The sequence below is a fragment of the Labrus mixtus genome, chromosome 19 (genome assembly GCF_963584025.1).
Source record: "Labrus mixtus chromosome 19, fLabMix1.1, whole genome shotgun sequence".
NCBI classification, from domain to species: domain Eukaryota; kingdom Metazoa; phylum Chordata; class Actinopteri; order Labriformes; family Labridae; genus Labrus; species Labrus mixtus.
The window spans coordinates 15,925,925-15,939,596 of NC_083630.1; the positions used below are offsets into that span (position 1 = coordinate 15,925,925).

At 38.4% G+C, this 13,672-nt stretch overlaps 2 protein-coding genes across 2 annotated transcripts in view; one reads left to right on the plus strand and one right to left on the minus strand.

The window, feature by feature from the left end:
• The window catches only part of LOC132994571 (LYR motif-containing protein 4B), a 34,789-nt gene extending 31,932 nt beyond the window's left edge, over window positions 1-2,857 (minus strand). The window contains exon 1 of the mRNA XM_061065008.1: window positions 2,725-2,857. Coding sequence (XP_060920991.1) covers window positions 2,725-2,810 — 86 coding nt within the window. The 5' untranslated portion in view covers window positions 2,811-2,857. The remainder of the gene's footprint in view (window positions 1-2,724) is intronic.
• Window positions 2,858-2,997: 140 nt separating this feature from the next.
• Window positions 2,998-13,672, plus strand: part of fars2 (phenylalanyl-tRNA synthetase 2, mitochondrial) — a 115,925-nt gene continuing 105,250 nt past the window's right edge. The window contains exons 1-2 of the mRNA XM_061064999.1: window positions 2,998-3,075; window positions 8,205-8,400. The gene's annotated coding sequence lies outside the window, so the exon portion shown is untranslated. The remainder of the gene's footprint in view (window positions 3,076-8,204; window positions 8,401-13,672) is intronic.

Genomic DNA, 13,672 nt, shown 5'->3' on the forward strand with positions numbered 1-13,672 from the left:
TCAAAGCATCCAGTAGCAGGTTACAAAGACGTACATGACATGAAACATTTGTTACAAATTAAACCACAAAACCGACGCCCACCCTCCCATACATATATATTAACCCGAAAAAAGATTTAAAGAATACCCCTAGATGAATCAAACTTAAACTGTGCAATTAAAAATAGACTTATACAAGAAATGTACATAACCTGTGCAGGGATAAAACTATATGTGTAATTTAAACAAGAACCTATAAACAGTTGAGGAAAAAAATCTGTAATTAGACCTGAATATAAAAAATAAAAATAAAAAAGTGTTGACCTTCTGAAGTTGTGTTGTTTATATATGTAAAGTAATGTTTTAAAAAGCAGATAGTGCAAAGTTATCAAAAAACAGACATTAAATAATAGGCAGTGCAAACATTAAATTAAAGGTGCTATTTAAGTAATTGAGGTTCAGTTTTAGAGTGCATTTTAAAGAAAAGTCAAGTCAAATTTTATCCTTAAATGTGAATGTTTTCTTTTTTGAACACTAAACTGGATACATTTGAGCTCTGGAAGAAACAAACGAAGAGCTATCATTTTCAAAAAAGGTTCATAAACAGGCAAAACTTCCTTAAAATCCTTCCTAGATCCGATATCAATCCACTAATAGCCTGATCTCACAATCAGCTTGAGCAGCAGCATGCTTGATTTGTTTCCAGAGTTTAAAGTGCTTCATGGTGACAGAACAAACTGAGTGCTGATTGGACAAGAGGAGCAGCAGGCCTGCACAGTAATCAGGTCAGGGATCAGACCAAACAAGACCAAAGACTCCGGTCTCTAAATCACTGCTGAGTTTTTTAGGAACTGACTAAGCAACTGGGACCTCTGACACACTACACTACACACACACACAAACATTTAATCACTCATCCCTGCTGCTTATAGCTTAAATGCTATTAACATAAAACTACTCATTTGTTCATTTAAGCAGACTGAAGAGTAAGATCACGCTTAAATTATAAATTAAAGAGAGAAAGAAGACTTTAGCAAACAAACACTGTGGCAGACGCATTCAATTGTTCAAAACACACAAAACATTACAGAGTATCAGGGGTCATTCAAACTATGAGCTACATTACGGTTTTTCTCAGAATATGAATAAATGAATAAATAGCAATATAGCGATAGTAAAGTAGCATTATGACGGTTTTCCTTTTAAAAGTGACATCAGTGACATCTTTTAAATCACTTCTTAAAACTCACATTTACAGACTTGCTTTTAAATTATGTCGTCATTTTAAATGTTTTTTAAATTCACCTTTTCATTTATTCATAAAGTTTTATCCACTCCTATTCCTTCTTCTGATGTTTTACTCTTCTGACATCTCTTTCGTATATATATATTTTTTAACTATTTATCTTTTATCCATCCGTTTTATCAACATTTTGTTTTTATCATCTGGGATGTATTGATATGCTTTCTTCTTAGAGAAGAAAACATTTACATTTACTGCAACATTTACATTTCAGACTGCAATATTTATTTATATTTCTGCAATATTTACATTTCAGACTGCAATATTTATTTATATTTCTGCAATATTTACATTTCGATCTGTGCAATATTTATTTATATTTCTGTAATATTTTACATTTCATACTTTATATTTCTGCAATATCTATTTATATTCTGTTGTGCTACTACCTGTAAATAACTCCTACCATACATTTCCCATCTTACTTGAATGAGAGTTCCTTTTTTTTAAATTTCTTCTTTTGTTGTTTTTAGCTGTGGATGCTTGTATGTGTGTGCACTTTAAGGTGAAGCCAAATAATTACGTTGTACAATTGTATAACGACAATAAAGACATTCTATTCTTCTTGTTATATATTGTTCAAATCATTTTGAATACTTTTTATTTAGATTCAAGATTTTTATTTGTCACATGCTCATACAGATGTGCAGTGAAATGTAAGGACTGTTCCGCAAGGCCATGCAATAAACACTCAAATTACTAATACACATATATACAGTAAAATAGAATATAATGTAAAAAATAAAAAAAGAATTATTTGAATATACAAAATATAAAATATAGAGTAATGTAAACAGTGTAAAGTGTCCAGGGTCCAGTAAAATAGAATATAATTTATATCATTTAATTGTATTATTTCGTAGCTTTAACAGCCTTTTGAGACCTTCCTGTTATATCTTTGTTATTCCTTTTATTTCCTTTTTTTTTGTAGATTACTTTCCTGACTGTTGATGTTTATTCTGTTATTGTCCTGAGTTCATGCCTTTGCTTTGTAAAGATCAGTTTTTAAAGGTGCTATATAAATAAAGTTATTATTAATAAAGACTGTTTCCTCTTTGTAATTTATTATGGCAATATTACAACTTAAAACTTGTAATTACGACTTTAATCTAGACTTCGTAGTTTAAATGTGGCCCTCGTAGTAAAATTGTAATGCAGTAAAAGTTTATGTTACAAACACTCAGAAAGAACCTGAATAAACAAACTACCACATTTTAATATAACCAAAATAATCCAAAAGTGAACATACGATGTAAGCATGAAACCTCTGTTCAGCTGGCTTTGCCTTGTAATCGTTGAGTAACAGTGACGATGACACCATCTGACACGGTAGCTGATGTAAACACAACCTTCAGCAGCCACATTAAGCTCTTTCCCGCCGCTGACAATCAATTTAAACGATCCAGAAGGGAAATTCACACGAGTCAGACATCATCTCTTACCTGTAGTTATAAGAGGGGAACTTCTTGCTCTCTGACAGCATCATTCGGTAGAGAGAAATCACCTGTGCTCGTGTGGACGCCGCCATGATGTTGCAGACAACGACTGGATGACTCTCGGGACCCTAAATAACGTGTGACTAAACAGCGCCTGATCAGAAATAAGAAATTATTCTGATTTTTTTGTCTTTTCGCGGTGATTTATCTAAAGTGACATAGTGATTTATGCGTACTTATACTTGAAAAAAAAATCACAAAAATGTGTAAGAATCTTAAATGAGAATATATATTGATTAAAGTCACAGGCACGTCTCCGTCGACTAAACACAACTCAACGCTGGAGTGTGACAGAAGGTGAGTTAGCTTAGCTCATTGAAGTTGATGTTTCTAACCTTATATTATGTTTTTATGAATGAGCGACCATGTGAGGAATTAGCGACTGAGTTTGAAACACTAACCGGCAGCATGTCGGGTCACACAGCGCTTTATTTCCATCCAAAATCTCCAAAATTTGAGTGTTTTTATTCGTTAAACCATATACAGTTACATGACCCCTTTGAAAAGAGGGATGTTAAAATCATTTAACAAGTGTGTGAGTTATCATGCACACATGCTGTTACGTCATCACTGAGAACAAGAGTTTAATACCTCTGTGACCTTTCTGACAGGTTATCTAACCAGGTAACCTTTTAGTAGCTGCAAGGTTTATAAAATGTGCTTTTCTTGTTTTGACACCAAAATAACACAAATAAAATATTATCTCTTTACAAAATAAGATGCTAAAAATAAGGAAGTGCATGCTCACAACCTTATCTTTGATCCTTCTGACACACTTAAATATTACACTTTGTTTGGAACAAATGGAACAAAATTCATATCTCTACATTTTTTTAGCTGAATGGTACGGAGCCCCTGAAGTCCCAAAAGGTAAAACATTTTGTATGTATTATATCTTATTCACACACGTTAATATCTTGTGCCCAAAAGTGATATAGCAAAATATCAAATTAGAAAAACTATCAATAAACTGGACTGGAAGCAGCACACAGAGGCCGTCTACAAGAAGGGTCAGAGCAGACTCTACTTCTTGAGGAAGCTTTTAATGTGTGTAGCAAAATGTTATCCATGTTTTATCAGACTGTTGTGGCAAGTGCCATTTTCTTTGCAGCCGTCTGTTGGGGCAGCAGCATCAGGGCTTGTGACTCTAAAAAGCTTAACAAGCTGATTAGGAGGGCTGGCTCTATGTGATGTGTAGTTCGTGAACGATTCGTTCAAAACGACCGAATCATCTGGGTGAACGAACTGAACTGAATCACTTACTGAAAAGAGTCGTTCATTTCTCAACTTCAGTTGCGCTCTCCTCTCTCCCGTCTCGTGTCTCTCTCTCCAGACTGTAATATACTCCGGAGATTTCAACTCGAGCCAATGGGACCCCAGTGACGTTGACTGCCGCACGGTGCATAAAGTGCCTCCACGCGATCACTACGATCTCCGTGCACGTAATTAAACGGCTGCATTATGTTTTCTGTTGGTCACTATGTTGTTCTCCGCTCTTTAGTGAATGTTGTCATTCCATTGGATTACACATAGCATTGCTATAAAGGCTAATATTCTCATTATAACATTGTGTAACGGACTCTGTTGCTTCAGCTGCTACTTCTGCGTTGTTTATTTATGTCACGTCTTACCTCAGGAAATCCCCCGACCCCCCTCCCCTCTGACAGGGAAAGTGCCCCGCTGTGAGGAGCATATGTGAACGACTAGGTCGGGAGAATCTCCGGAGCATTCCTCCTGTAATTATCTAGATATTATCCGGAGTGCGTATGTGAAAACGGCTATAGACTGTCCAAAACATGGACCTAGTCTCAGTTGCATCTGAAGAGGTGTAATGAGGCCCACAGTTGGCGGCCGCCGTATTGGAAATGCTATTTTAACATAACTTCTGATGTGTGACGATGAAGATGTTTTGACCTGAATGAATTTGCACAAAGTTGGATTTCTATAAACCAATCACAGTGTTTCAACATCTACAATAGATAGATAGATACTTTATTGATCCAGAGGGAAATTCAAAGCATCCAGTAGCAGGTTACAAAGACGTACATGACATGAAACATTTGTTACAAATTAAACCACAAAACCGACGCCCCCCCTCCCATACATATATATTAACCCGAAAAAAGATTTAAAGAATACCCCAAGATGAATCAAACTTAAACTGTGCAATTAAAAATAGACTTATACAAGAAATGTACATAACTTGTGCAGGGATAAAAATATATGTGTAATTTAAACAAGAATCTATAAACAGCTGAGGAAAAAAATCTGTAATTAGACCTGAATATAAAAAATTAAAATAAAAAAGTGTTGACCTTCTGAAGTTGTGTTGTTTATATATGTAAAGCAATGTTTTAAAAAGCAGATAAAAAAACAGACATTAAATAACAGGCAGTGCAAACATTAAATGAAAGGTGCTATGTAAGTAATTGAGGTGATCATTAAAGTGTCCAACTAGAGGCTGACTCTGGGGACAGCTGTGCAGATGGAAAAAGGAAGATTTAGTCCAAGTGTGTGCCTTCCCCCTGCCATAACCGTGAGGTGTTGTACAGATGTATGGCCAGGGGGACAAAAGAGTTCTTGAGTCTGTCTGTGGAGCAGGATTGTGACAGCAGTCTGCCACTGAACACACGAAATAGACGGCAATGAAGCACACCTCCTTTCCACAAATACGGCCAACCTTTAGGGAATTAGTTTAAGTACACAAGTATATACAGCACATTATATATTATATTTTTTAAATAGATAAAACGTGTTTAAATTGTGTTCAAAGTTGTGTTCAATGAGTTATCTGAAGAGGTTTCATGGAAACTGTGAAGGACGTTTTCTTTCACCATTGATTATTTGTCAAATCTAAATCAATACTGACTTCGTCAACGTTGATCAAACACAACAACGACAGGACGAGAACAGTTTGTGTGCTTGATTTCTGCTGGGATCTCACCTTCGACCTCTGGGTCAATATAAGCAAAGTCTTATTAGAGAAAATGACACACACAGACACACAATCTAATTATTTTTATATATCAGAACGAAAAGAAGCTTTAAAAAATATTTCAGATGTTTAGTCATATTTTTAACCAAATTCTGACGGGGAGAAAAAGAAAGAGCACTGTCTAAATTGCAGTGTGTGTGTGTGTGTGTGTGTGTGTGTGTGTGTGTGTGTGTGTGTGTGTGTGTGTGTGTGTGTGTGTGTGTGTGTGTGTGTGTGTGTGTGTGTGTGTGTGTGTGTGTGTGTGTGTGTGTGTGTGTGTGTGTGTGTGTGTGTGTGTGTGTGTGTGTGTGTGTGTGTGTGTGTGTGTGTGTGTGTGTGTGTGTGTGTGTGTGTGTGTGTGTGTGTGTGTGTGTGTGTGTGTGTGTGTGTGTGTGTGTGTGTGTGTGTGTGTGTGTGTGTGTGTGTGTGTGTGTGTGTGTGTGTGTGTGTGTGTGTGTGTGTGTGTGTGTGTGTGTGTGTGTGTGTGTGTGTGTGTGTGTGTGTGTGTGTGTGTGTGTGTGTGTGTGTACCCATTGTGTGATACATTTATATTGCTTTTCTGATGTAGGCCAAAATGTGGTGCTTGCAGTTTTAGGTGTGTTTATGTGTGTATGGAGGTAAAAACTCAGTTGATTATATTGATTATCATGTCTGCTGTTCAAGTCTAAAGGTGTGTGTGTGTTCGTGTGTTCGTTAGGGCTGTGCTCAAAAATTCCATATCGCCATGTGCTCCTTGCAAACACATGTTATCGATGCAGATTTTACAGAATCGATATGGCTACAAAACTGGGATGACAGTTTTGAAAGACATTAGAAGTATGGTGCAGTTCACAATAACGCCATAGCAATTAAAACATTTTAATGTATCTCTGAGGACCTGAATTGAAGTTTTCCTCAATATTCTCAACTATAAAGAACAGCTGTTGTAGGACATGGTCATTATTCAAAATCAATGTATATCACGATATGTATCGTATCGTGGGATTGAGGGAAATACCAATTGATATCGATTGGGGATGCGCGTATAGCCTCTGCCTCAGAATTTCAGATAAGACAAGTAGAAGCATTCTTGCTGGTATTGGAATAATATTTTGTTTTTGGAGCTTAAAAATAAATCAGATATCTGAAAAAGAACCCGATACTTTTCTGTACCTTTTCTAATCAATTAATTCAAAAAGCACTTCAGCTGCAATAAACATTTCAGTCTCTTTTCATTCTTCTAATCAACTCTGTTTGTCTCTCAGAGACGGTTCTCCTTCCTGTCAGCGTTAATCATGCAGAATAAAGAACTCTGCTGCGTTATATACTATCAGTGAATGGATAATGTGGACGACGGTCCTCACAAGCTTAGAAGTATCCGTGTGTTGGAGTCCCTGCAGAGCGGGCTGACTGATGGACGGCTCTGCAGGAGCGACAGATCAATAAAGGAGGATTTCCTTCAGTCCCAGCTGACTGGACGGACTCTCTCTGTCTAATCGCAGCTTTCAGTCTGAATCCAGCAGATCGACACACGCTGCTGTCACAGTCACTGTTCACACAGGCTGCTAAACGCCTTTTATCCCGCTTCAGTCCAGTGTCACATCTGCTTCTGCAGACTCAAACACGCTCACAAGGAGAGCAGTTGTTTCTCAGCGATGGGAATCACAGCAGGGTGTTTCTCAGACTCAGAGTCGAAAATGAAAAGAGTTTCCTGGAAGAGAAGCTGATACTTCCATTTTTGGGAGGAAGTAGAAGGAACAAAAATAACAATGATTGTTTTTGATTTGACCATGCTGATCCCAATTTTAAACTCGCATATACTGATACAATGCTGGATGCCCGTACTAAACGTGGGAATAGTTTCAGATCACGAGGTAAACGTATGTTGGAGTAATCAAAGGATAAGTCTGCAGAGGGCGCTAAACAGCTTTTTCTGCAAATCACGTGATAGTGCCCCGGTATGAAACCAAGAATTTCACGAGATGGCTTCAAGCCTATACGTTAGCCGTTGAAACCTCTTACTTAGGCTCTCTTCTTCCACCACTGGAGAGCTGGCCAATATGGACAGAAAATGTATAAGCAACATAAGAATGCAACAATAGATCATGTTCTATCACTGCATTGAATCGTCGATGACCGCATCGCGATGCATCGTAGAATTGATTAATCTTCAACACCCCTAAACTCGTGCAGGTGTTATACTTCTATGTATGTTTTTTTTAACTTTATAAAGTAGCTCAACATAGTGGCATCATTTAAATCTTCTTAAGTCTTTAAGGACTCAAAAAGGTGATGCATGTCAAACCTTCCACATTTTTCAGTCCCAATTGTTTGTTTCATGTTGGGAAAGTTCAGTAAATAAAAAAAACTCCACACTGAGTAAGTTTGATTGGTCTGTTGGTAGTTTCTCACTTTGAATTAGCGCTGTGAGCCTCACATTGAGTTTTCTTTCCTTTCTGCTCGGTGGATCAAGGCCCCGGCGTCCCCTCATCGACCGCTTCCTCCTGTGTTCAGACCTGCGGAAGAATCTGTCTGGGACACATCAGCCCGTGACCCGAACCTGATCGCCTGCAGCCCATCCATCCATCCAGCCGAGTCCCCCCCGCCGCCCCCGCCCTCCATCCAGACATCCATCGTCTCCTCCCTGCACCAACAAACTCTTCTGCACAGTAAGTGGACAGCTGTGTGTGAAGCTCAAACTTAGCAGGAGTGTGTGTGTAGTTGTGATGTTTCCCCGTGTTGAACATCGTATTGATCTCTGTTTTCCTTTTATCTAAACCTTTTCTAATCTCAATGTGCTGTATTTGTGTTTTGGGGCGTTTGCACATCAGTGTTGTACACGTGACAATCCCTTTTTGTCTGTACTGCAGAAGTGCCCTTTTTATTTCACCTGGAAATTTGCTGAATTTGAAGTGACAAATTGATATCGATGCTCATTTCATGCGTATAAGTGGTGCACAATTGAGTCATCATGTCCCTAAAAAAAAAAAGTAGCTTGATCCCGAGTTTTGGTTTGCTATTCACTTGACCGGCGCTGCATGATACATCTTTTTCTGATCTGATCTCATGCCTTTAAAACATGGCAAAGGCTTCCTTAAACTCAATGAAATTAAAGCATCAGTTTGAGTCCATTTGAAAGCGACTGCCTGGACTGATGAGTGACTGATTCAAGAGAGAGAAGAGCATTTAATGTTTCTGGGGTTATTATAGACTCGGCAGAGACGATGTTACAGTAACGGTGACAGTAATCTTTACAAACAGTTGTCTGCATATGAAAGCAGTTTGTTTTGTCCAATCACGTTTGGCTTTGGTTTGAGGAAAACTTGGAGCAATAGAGGCTAAACAAGATGGTCCAAATACAATCATGCAACTCGTCAGCTGTCATCTAATTTCAATCATGACTTTTCTATAATCTATATGTTCAGAAATCAGTGTGTAATTGCCTCAAATGATCTGGTTGTTGACGTTGGCTCTCCACTCAGTTCTCCTTACAAGCTAATAGGACTTAATGATAAAAAATACAGAAAATGAAGTCATAACCTTTAAAAGTGATCGACGGCAGTTTTCCTGAAGAACTGCAAAAAGTCAAGAAATATTGGACTACGCTGCTGAGAGCGTTGTTGTCAACAAGATATTTTAACGCTTTTCCATCATCCATTCATCAGTTTCTTTTCTCTTCTTCTTCTCCTGGTTTTGTTGTTTTTTCTTTTTCTTTCCTTCTTTTGATGCCTCCACATTCACTTCAAGTTGTTTATTGCATCTTATTCTGTTTTACCCTCACAACACTTTTTTCCATATGTCCCGCAGGCCTTATTTAAAAGTGAATTCACAGATTTTTTCGGTGATTTTTAAAATATTATTTCTAGAAATCAACCCTGGTCAAAACCTTCTCCAAACTTCAACGACGTGCTCTGAGCGTCTAAACCGAGGCACTGAAGAAGTGAACTTCAGGTTTTGTTGCAGATATTGTTTTCATGAGCAGATATTGCGGAGGATAAATAAATGAGGATTGGTTGTTTGTTGGGCGTACCTGTAAACTATAAAAGACAGCAGAGGTGTTTCTAAAGAGACACACAGAGCTTGGAAAACAAACACAATAGCAGGATAAGAAATAATGTCAGGTAGAAAGTAATGAAAGCATTGTGTAATAAATTCAACATTTGTGTCATTCAATTGAACATCAAGAGATGCAAAACAATGTTTTTCAGGATGACATTCCAGACATTTGAGGCTCAATTCAAGTTGAACTTAATTTTTGTCAGTACATGTCTAATATAGATTTCATGGCTGTGGCCTCGCCCTCGCTGTAGCTGCATAAAGAACGATCCTGTTTTTATCTCGATGTGGCGTTTCCCGTCCCTCTCAGGCTGAGGAAACTGAAGTCGGAGCAGCAGATGTAAACAAACTCGACCTCTGCTTTAATTGGCGGCAAAATGCAAATAAAACCGAAACGAGGCGTCGCTTTGATGTGGTGCAGAGACGCTGCAGAATCAAAGAGTGAAGAAACCGGACTGAAGGAGACATCTGTGGGGAGGGCTCTGATGTTTAAGGTGACAAAGTTGGAGTCCTGCAGAGGGTCAGGGACACCTGTGCTAAATAAAGCCTCCGCGTTACAGGTGAGGAAGATAAAACTGAACTATAAAACAGAGGATAATGTTTCTTTAATCCGTTTTAGTGTACCAAATGTGGCGTCTTCTTCTTCTATTGAGTGTCCGGCAGGCTGTAGGCTACACTGTGAAGCCACGCTGCCCCGAGAGACGAGGTAGTTATCATGCAGCACGTCTACGTTTTAAATCAGAAATGTCAGTAAATAGGAGTAAACTACAGGCTTTGCTCTTCCCGGGCGAATGGGCCGCACCAAACACTGATGTTGGGGGGTAATTACTAAATTACAAGAGGTACCCAGGTAATTCAAATTCTGTGTGAATGGTGCTTTAGACATGACACAAAGGCTCAGCTGGTTTTTCATTGGTTGATTCTTTTCCCCCCTTCATATCTGATCATAAAGATAAGATAAGCTTTATTGACGGGGGAAACAAAGCCTTAGGTTATTCTTTATGCCTTGTACACCAAAGGAAAACTCCTCATTTTAAAGACTCCCATATGAACCAGGATAAATGTGCTCAGTGACACGCCAGAAGGAAAAACTTCAACAGAACAGTGTGTTTATGGTTGAAATTCAGATGAACTGACTGACTGTTTTTTTTTTTTAATGAGAGTCACGTCCACACGTCCACACATACACAGATATATTAGTATTGGATCTGCCTGTGGTCTAAATTAACCCAGCTCCAGCCCTCCTTTACAGAGGGGGGGGGGGAGAGAGAGGAGATCAGAGCTGCAGCCTTCATTAGCTTTCATTAACAACAGAGGTGCATCCACATCCAGCCTTCGCCTGTAATTACTCACCGCCGCAGGTTTCAACCAGGGAGACATCCGCTCTGAATCTCAACACACGGCTCACTGGACTAATGTTTACTCCAAACACTCAGATATGTGCAGATTTGAATACTTCTCTGTGGAGGTGCAAATAAAGGACAAGTCAACTGCTTTTGATGCAACCACAGGTTTTGCAGAGAATGTTTGATGGACATTTAAAATTTTGAGGGAGAACACATGTAAATTGAAGATACCCACCATCACATAACATTTTTTTTTTTTTTTTTTTTAAAGTCCTCATTCTGAAGACTCAACGTTTGGCATTTGCCTCTCGCCATCTTGGATCTTTGGTACCAAGCGTTACCAAATTTTGGTGTGCGTTTGCTTACAGTCGGCTTGTGTCCCACTATGGCGTCACATCTTTTCCCTGGGTGCCCTCCATCTTTACTATCTACCTGGTTAGCTGCTACCTGCATGTCATTGCTCCTGACAATGTTAATGTCATTAATCTTCACTTTCAGGAGCACTGAATAAAGACTTCAGTTAATATTAAACATGTTTGAATTGATCAGAATGTCTTGAAAGAAATATGCTTTTAGACGACTCAGGCTGAGTACTATTCCCCCTTTATACCAAACAATTTACATTTACCAAAATGTTCTGTTAGTGTGCAATGGATGTTTCAAAGTTGTCTTCTGCAAGGCAGGTCTTAGCCTGTATGCAATAATCACATCTACCATTTAGTAATAAAGCAATGAAAGAGAAAGCAGCCCTGCAGATTCTGAATTCATTAGTGCTGAATTTGAATAATAAAACACTAAAACCTGTCTGGAATTAAATGTGTGTATTAGAATTGAATCTTCAGACTTACAGCCAAGGTGATTAACTGGTTAATAGCGTCCTTCAGTGACATTCATTTGCATTAGTGTATGTTTTGTCTCTTGGCCTCCTTCCTGGTCTCGTTGCGTTAAAGAAGCAGCTTTGGGTTTGCCATCCAAGACGATCATTCAGCTGTTTTCTTCACACTGAGAATCTTAAAGTGAAAGGATTTTAAAGAGGCCATCTTTAACATCAAAATCTCTGCAGTGAAAACTGCCAAGATGTTAGGACTGTTTTCAGTTTTTGGGTGAGTAGACGGCAAAGAAGCGCTGAGTGGGAGGAGAACTTGGAGGTATTTGAAGTGCACTAAATGACCAACCCAAGCAAAGTTTTTTGATACCTGAGAGATTGTTTCCAAGTGTCATTTAGTCTTCATTCATTAATTATAATCAGACTCTCCACTTACTGTATCTTCCAATATGATCATAAACACCACTCTAAAAAAGACATGCTGAACATTACATCCAAGGATGCCGCCAGAAATCTGGAGCCCTGTACAAAATAATTAATATTTTTAAAAAACGATGATGTTTTTACTCGGGCTGTCATAAGATACATTTTTATTTGCATGTTTGAAATTATATTACTTATACTTATTGTTATGCTTTTAATTTGAATTTTGCACTGTCTTTAGCTAAGGATACTTTACTCCCTATTTAAATACAAACCTGCTTTTATTTTGAAATAAATTAAGACACTTCCAGTAGATACAAGGTTACACCATTGACTTAACCTCGGAAAACAAGTGAATGTTGGATATCAAAAGGGGGACTTTTCAGACATTCAAAGGAGCCACGGTGTCTTTATTTTCCATCACTGTGATTACAGTTTCCCTTTTAAAGTGAAGTACAGAACAGCTGAATGTCAACACAGGTAATGCCTTAAAGTTTTACAATAGGGAATGTTTGAGTGAGCATCAAACTCATTGACTCAAGATGATGATTGATCCCTCTAGTTTACCAAACCATCTGGTGCATGAGCAGACTGGATCAAACACACACTTTATCAGCAGGTGTGTTTTCTGGTCCAAACCTCATCACTATTCTTCACCTTTGTGGAGGAGAGGCCTTTCTTTTTCCCTTTTATCCCTCTGTGTCTTTCTGTCTCCAGGCTGTGAAAATCTCCGGCATTCAGAGAAACTTGCCTTCTTCTGACACTGAACTACATTTCCCATGAGGCCGATTGTCTGTCGTAGAACCTTAATCAAACCTTCTTGTTGTTCTTGGCGGGGCTGTAAATGAGGTCGGACCCCAGGTGTGCAGCACTAAACACATTATCTGAGAGGAAGTCACCTGCCTGGACCTTGTTAATGACAGATCGACACAAAACAACGTAAGCTGTGTGCGGGTCAGCTGTAGGCCAGGATGCTCAGGTTTTATTAAGAAGGAGAGTGATAAAGGACTGGTACTCTTTTTTTAGAAGTTGAATATCCAGTTAGGTTGGGCGAAGATTCAGGAAACCCAAAAAATGTAGTCATGTGTGAACTATATCTAGAAAATCTTGCAATAACAGCTTGCATTAAACTAATTATTCAAATAACTGGCATATGAAACTTTTTCAAGAAACTCAACATGACATAAAAAACTGAAGAAGGAATTGGGAGACCATTTCTGTTGCAAGGCTAAGAGGGGTTCAAAAGGTTTAATGTAAAAATCCAAAGTGTAGCCTGAGAACTAAATGAAG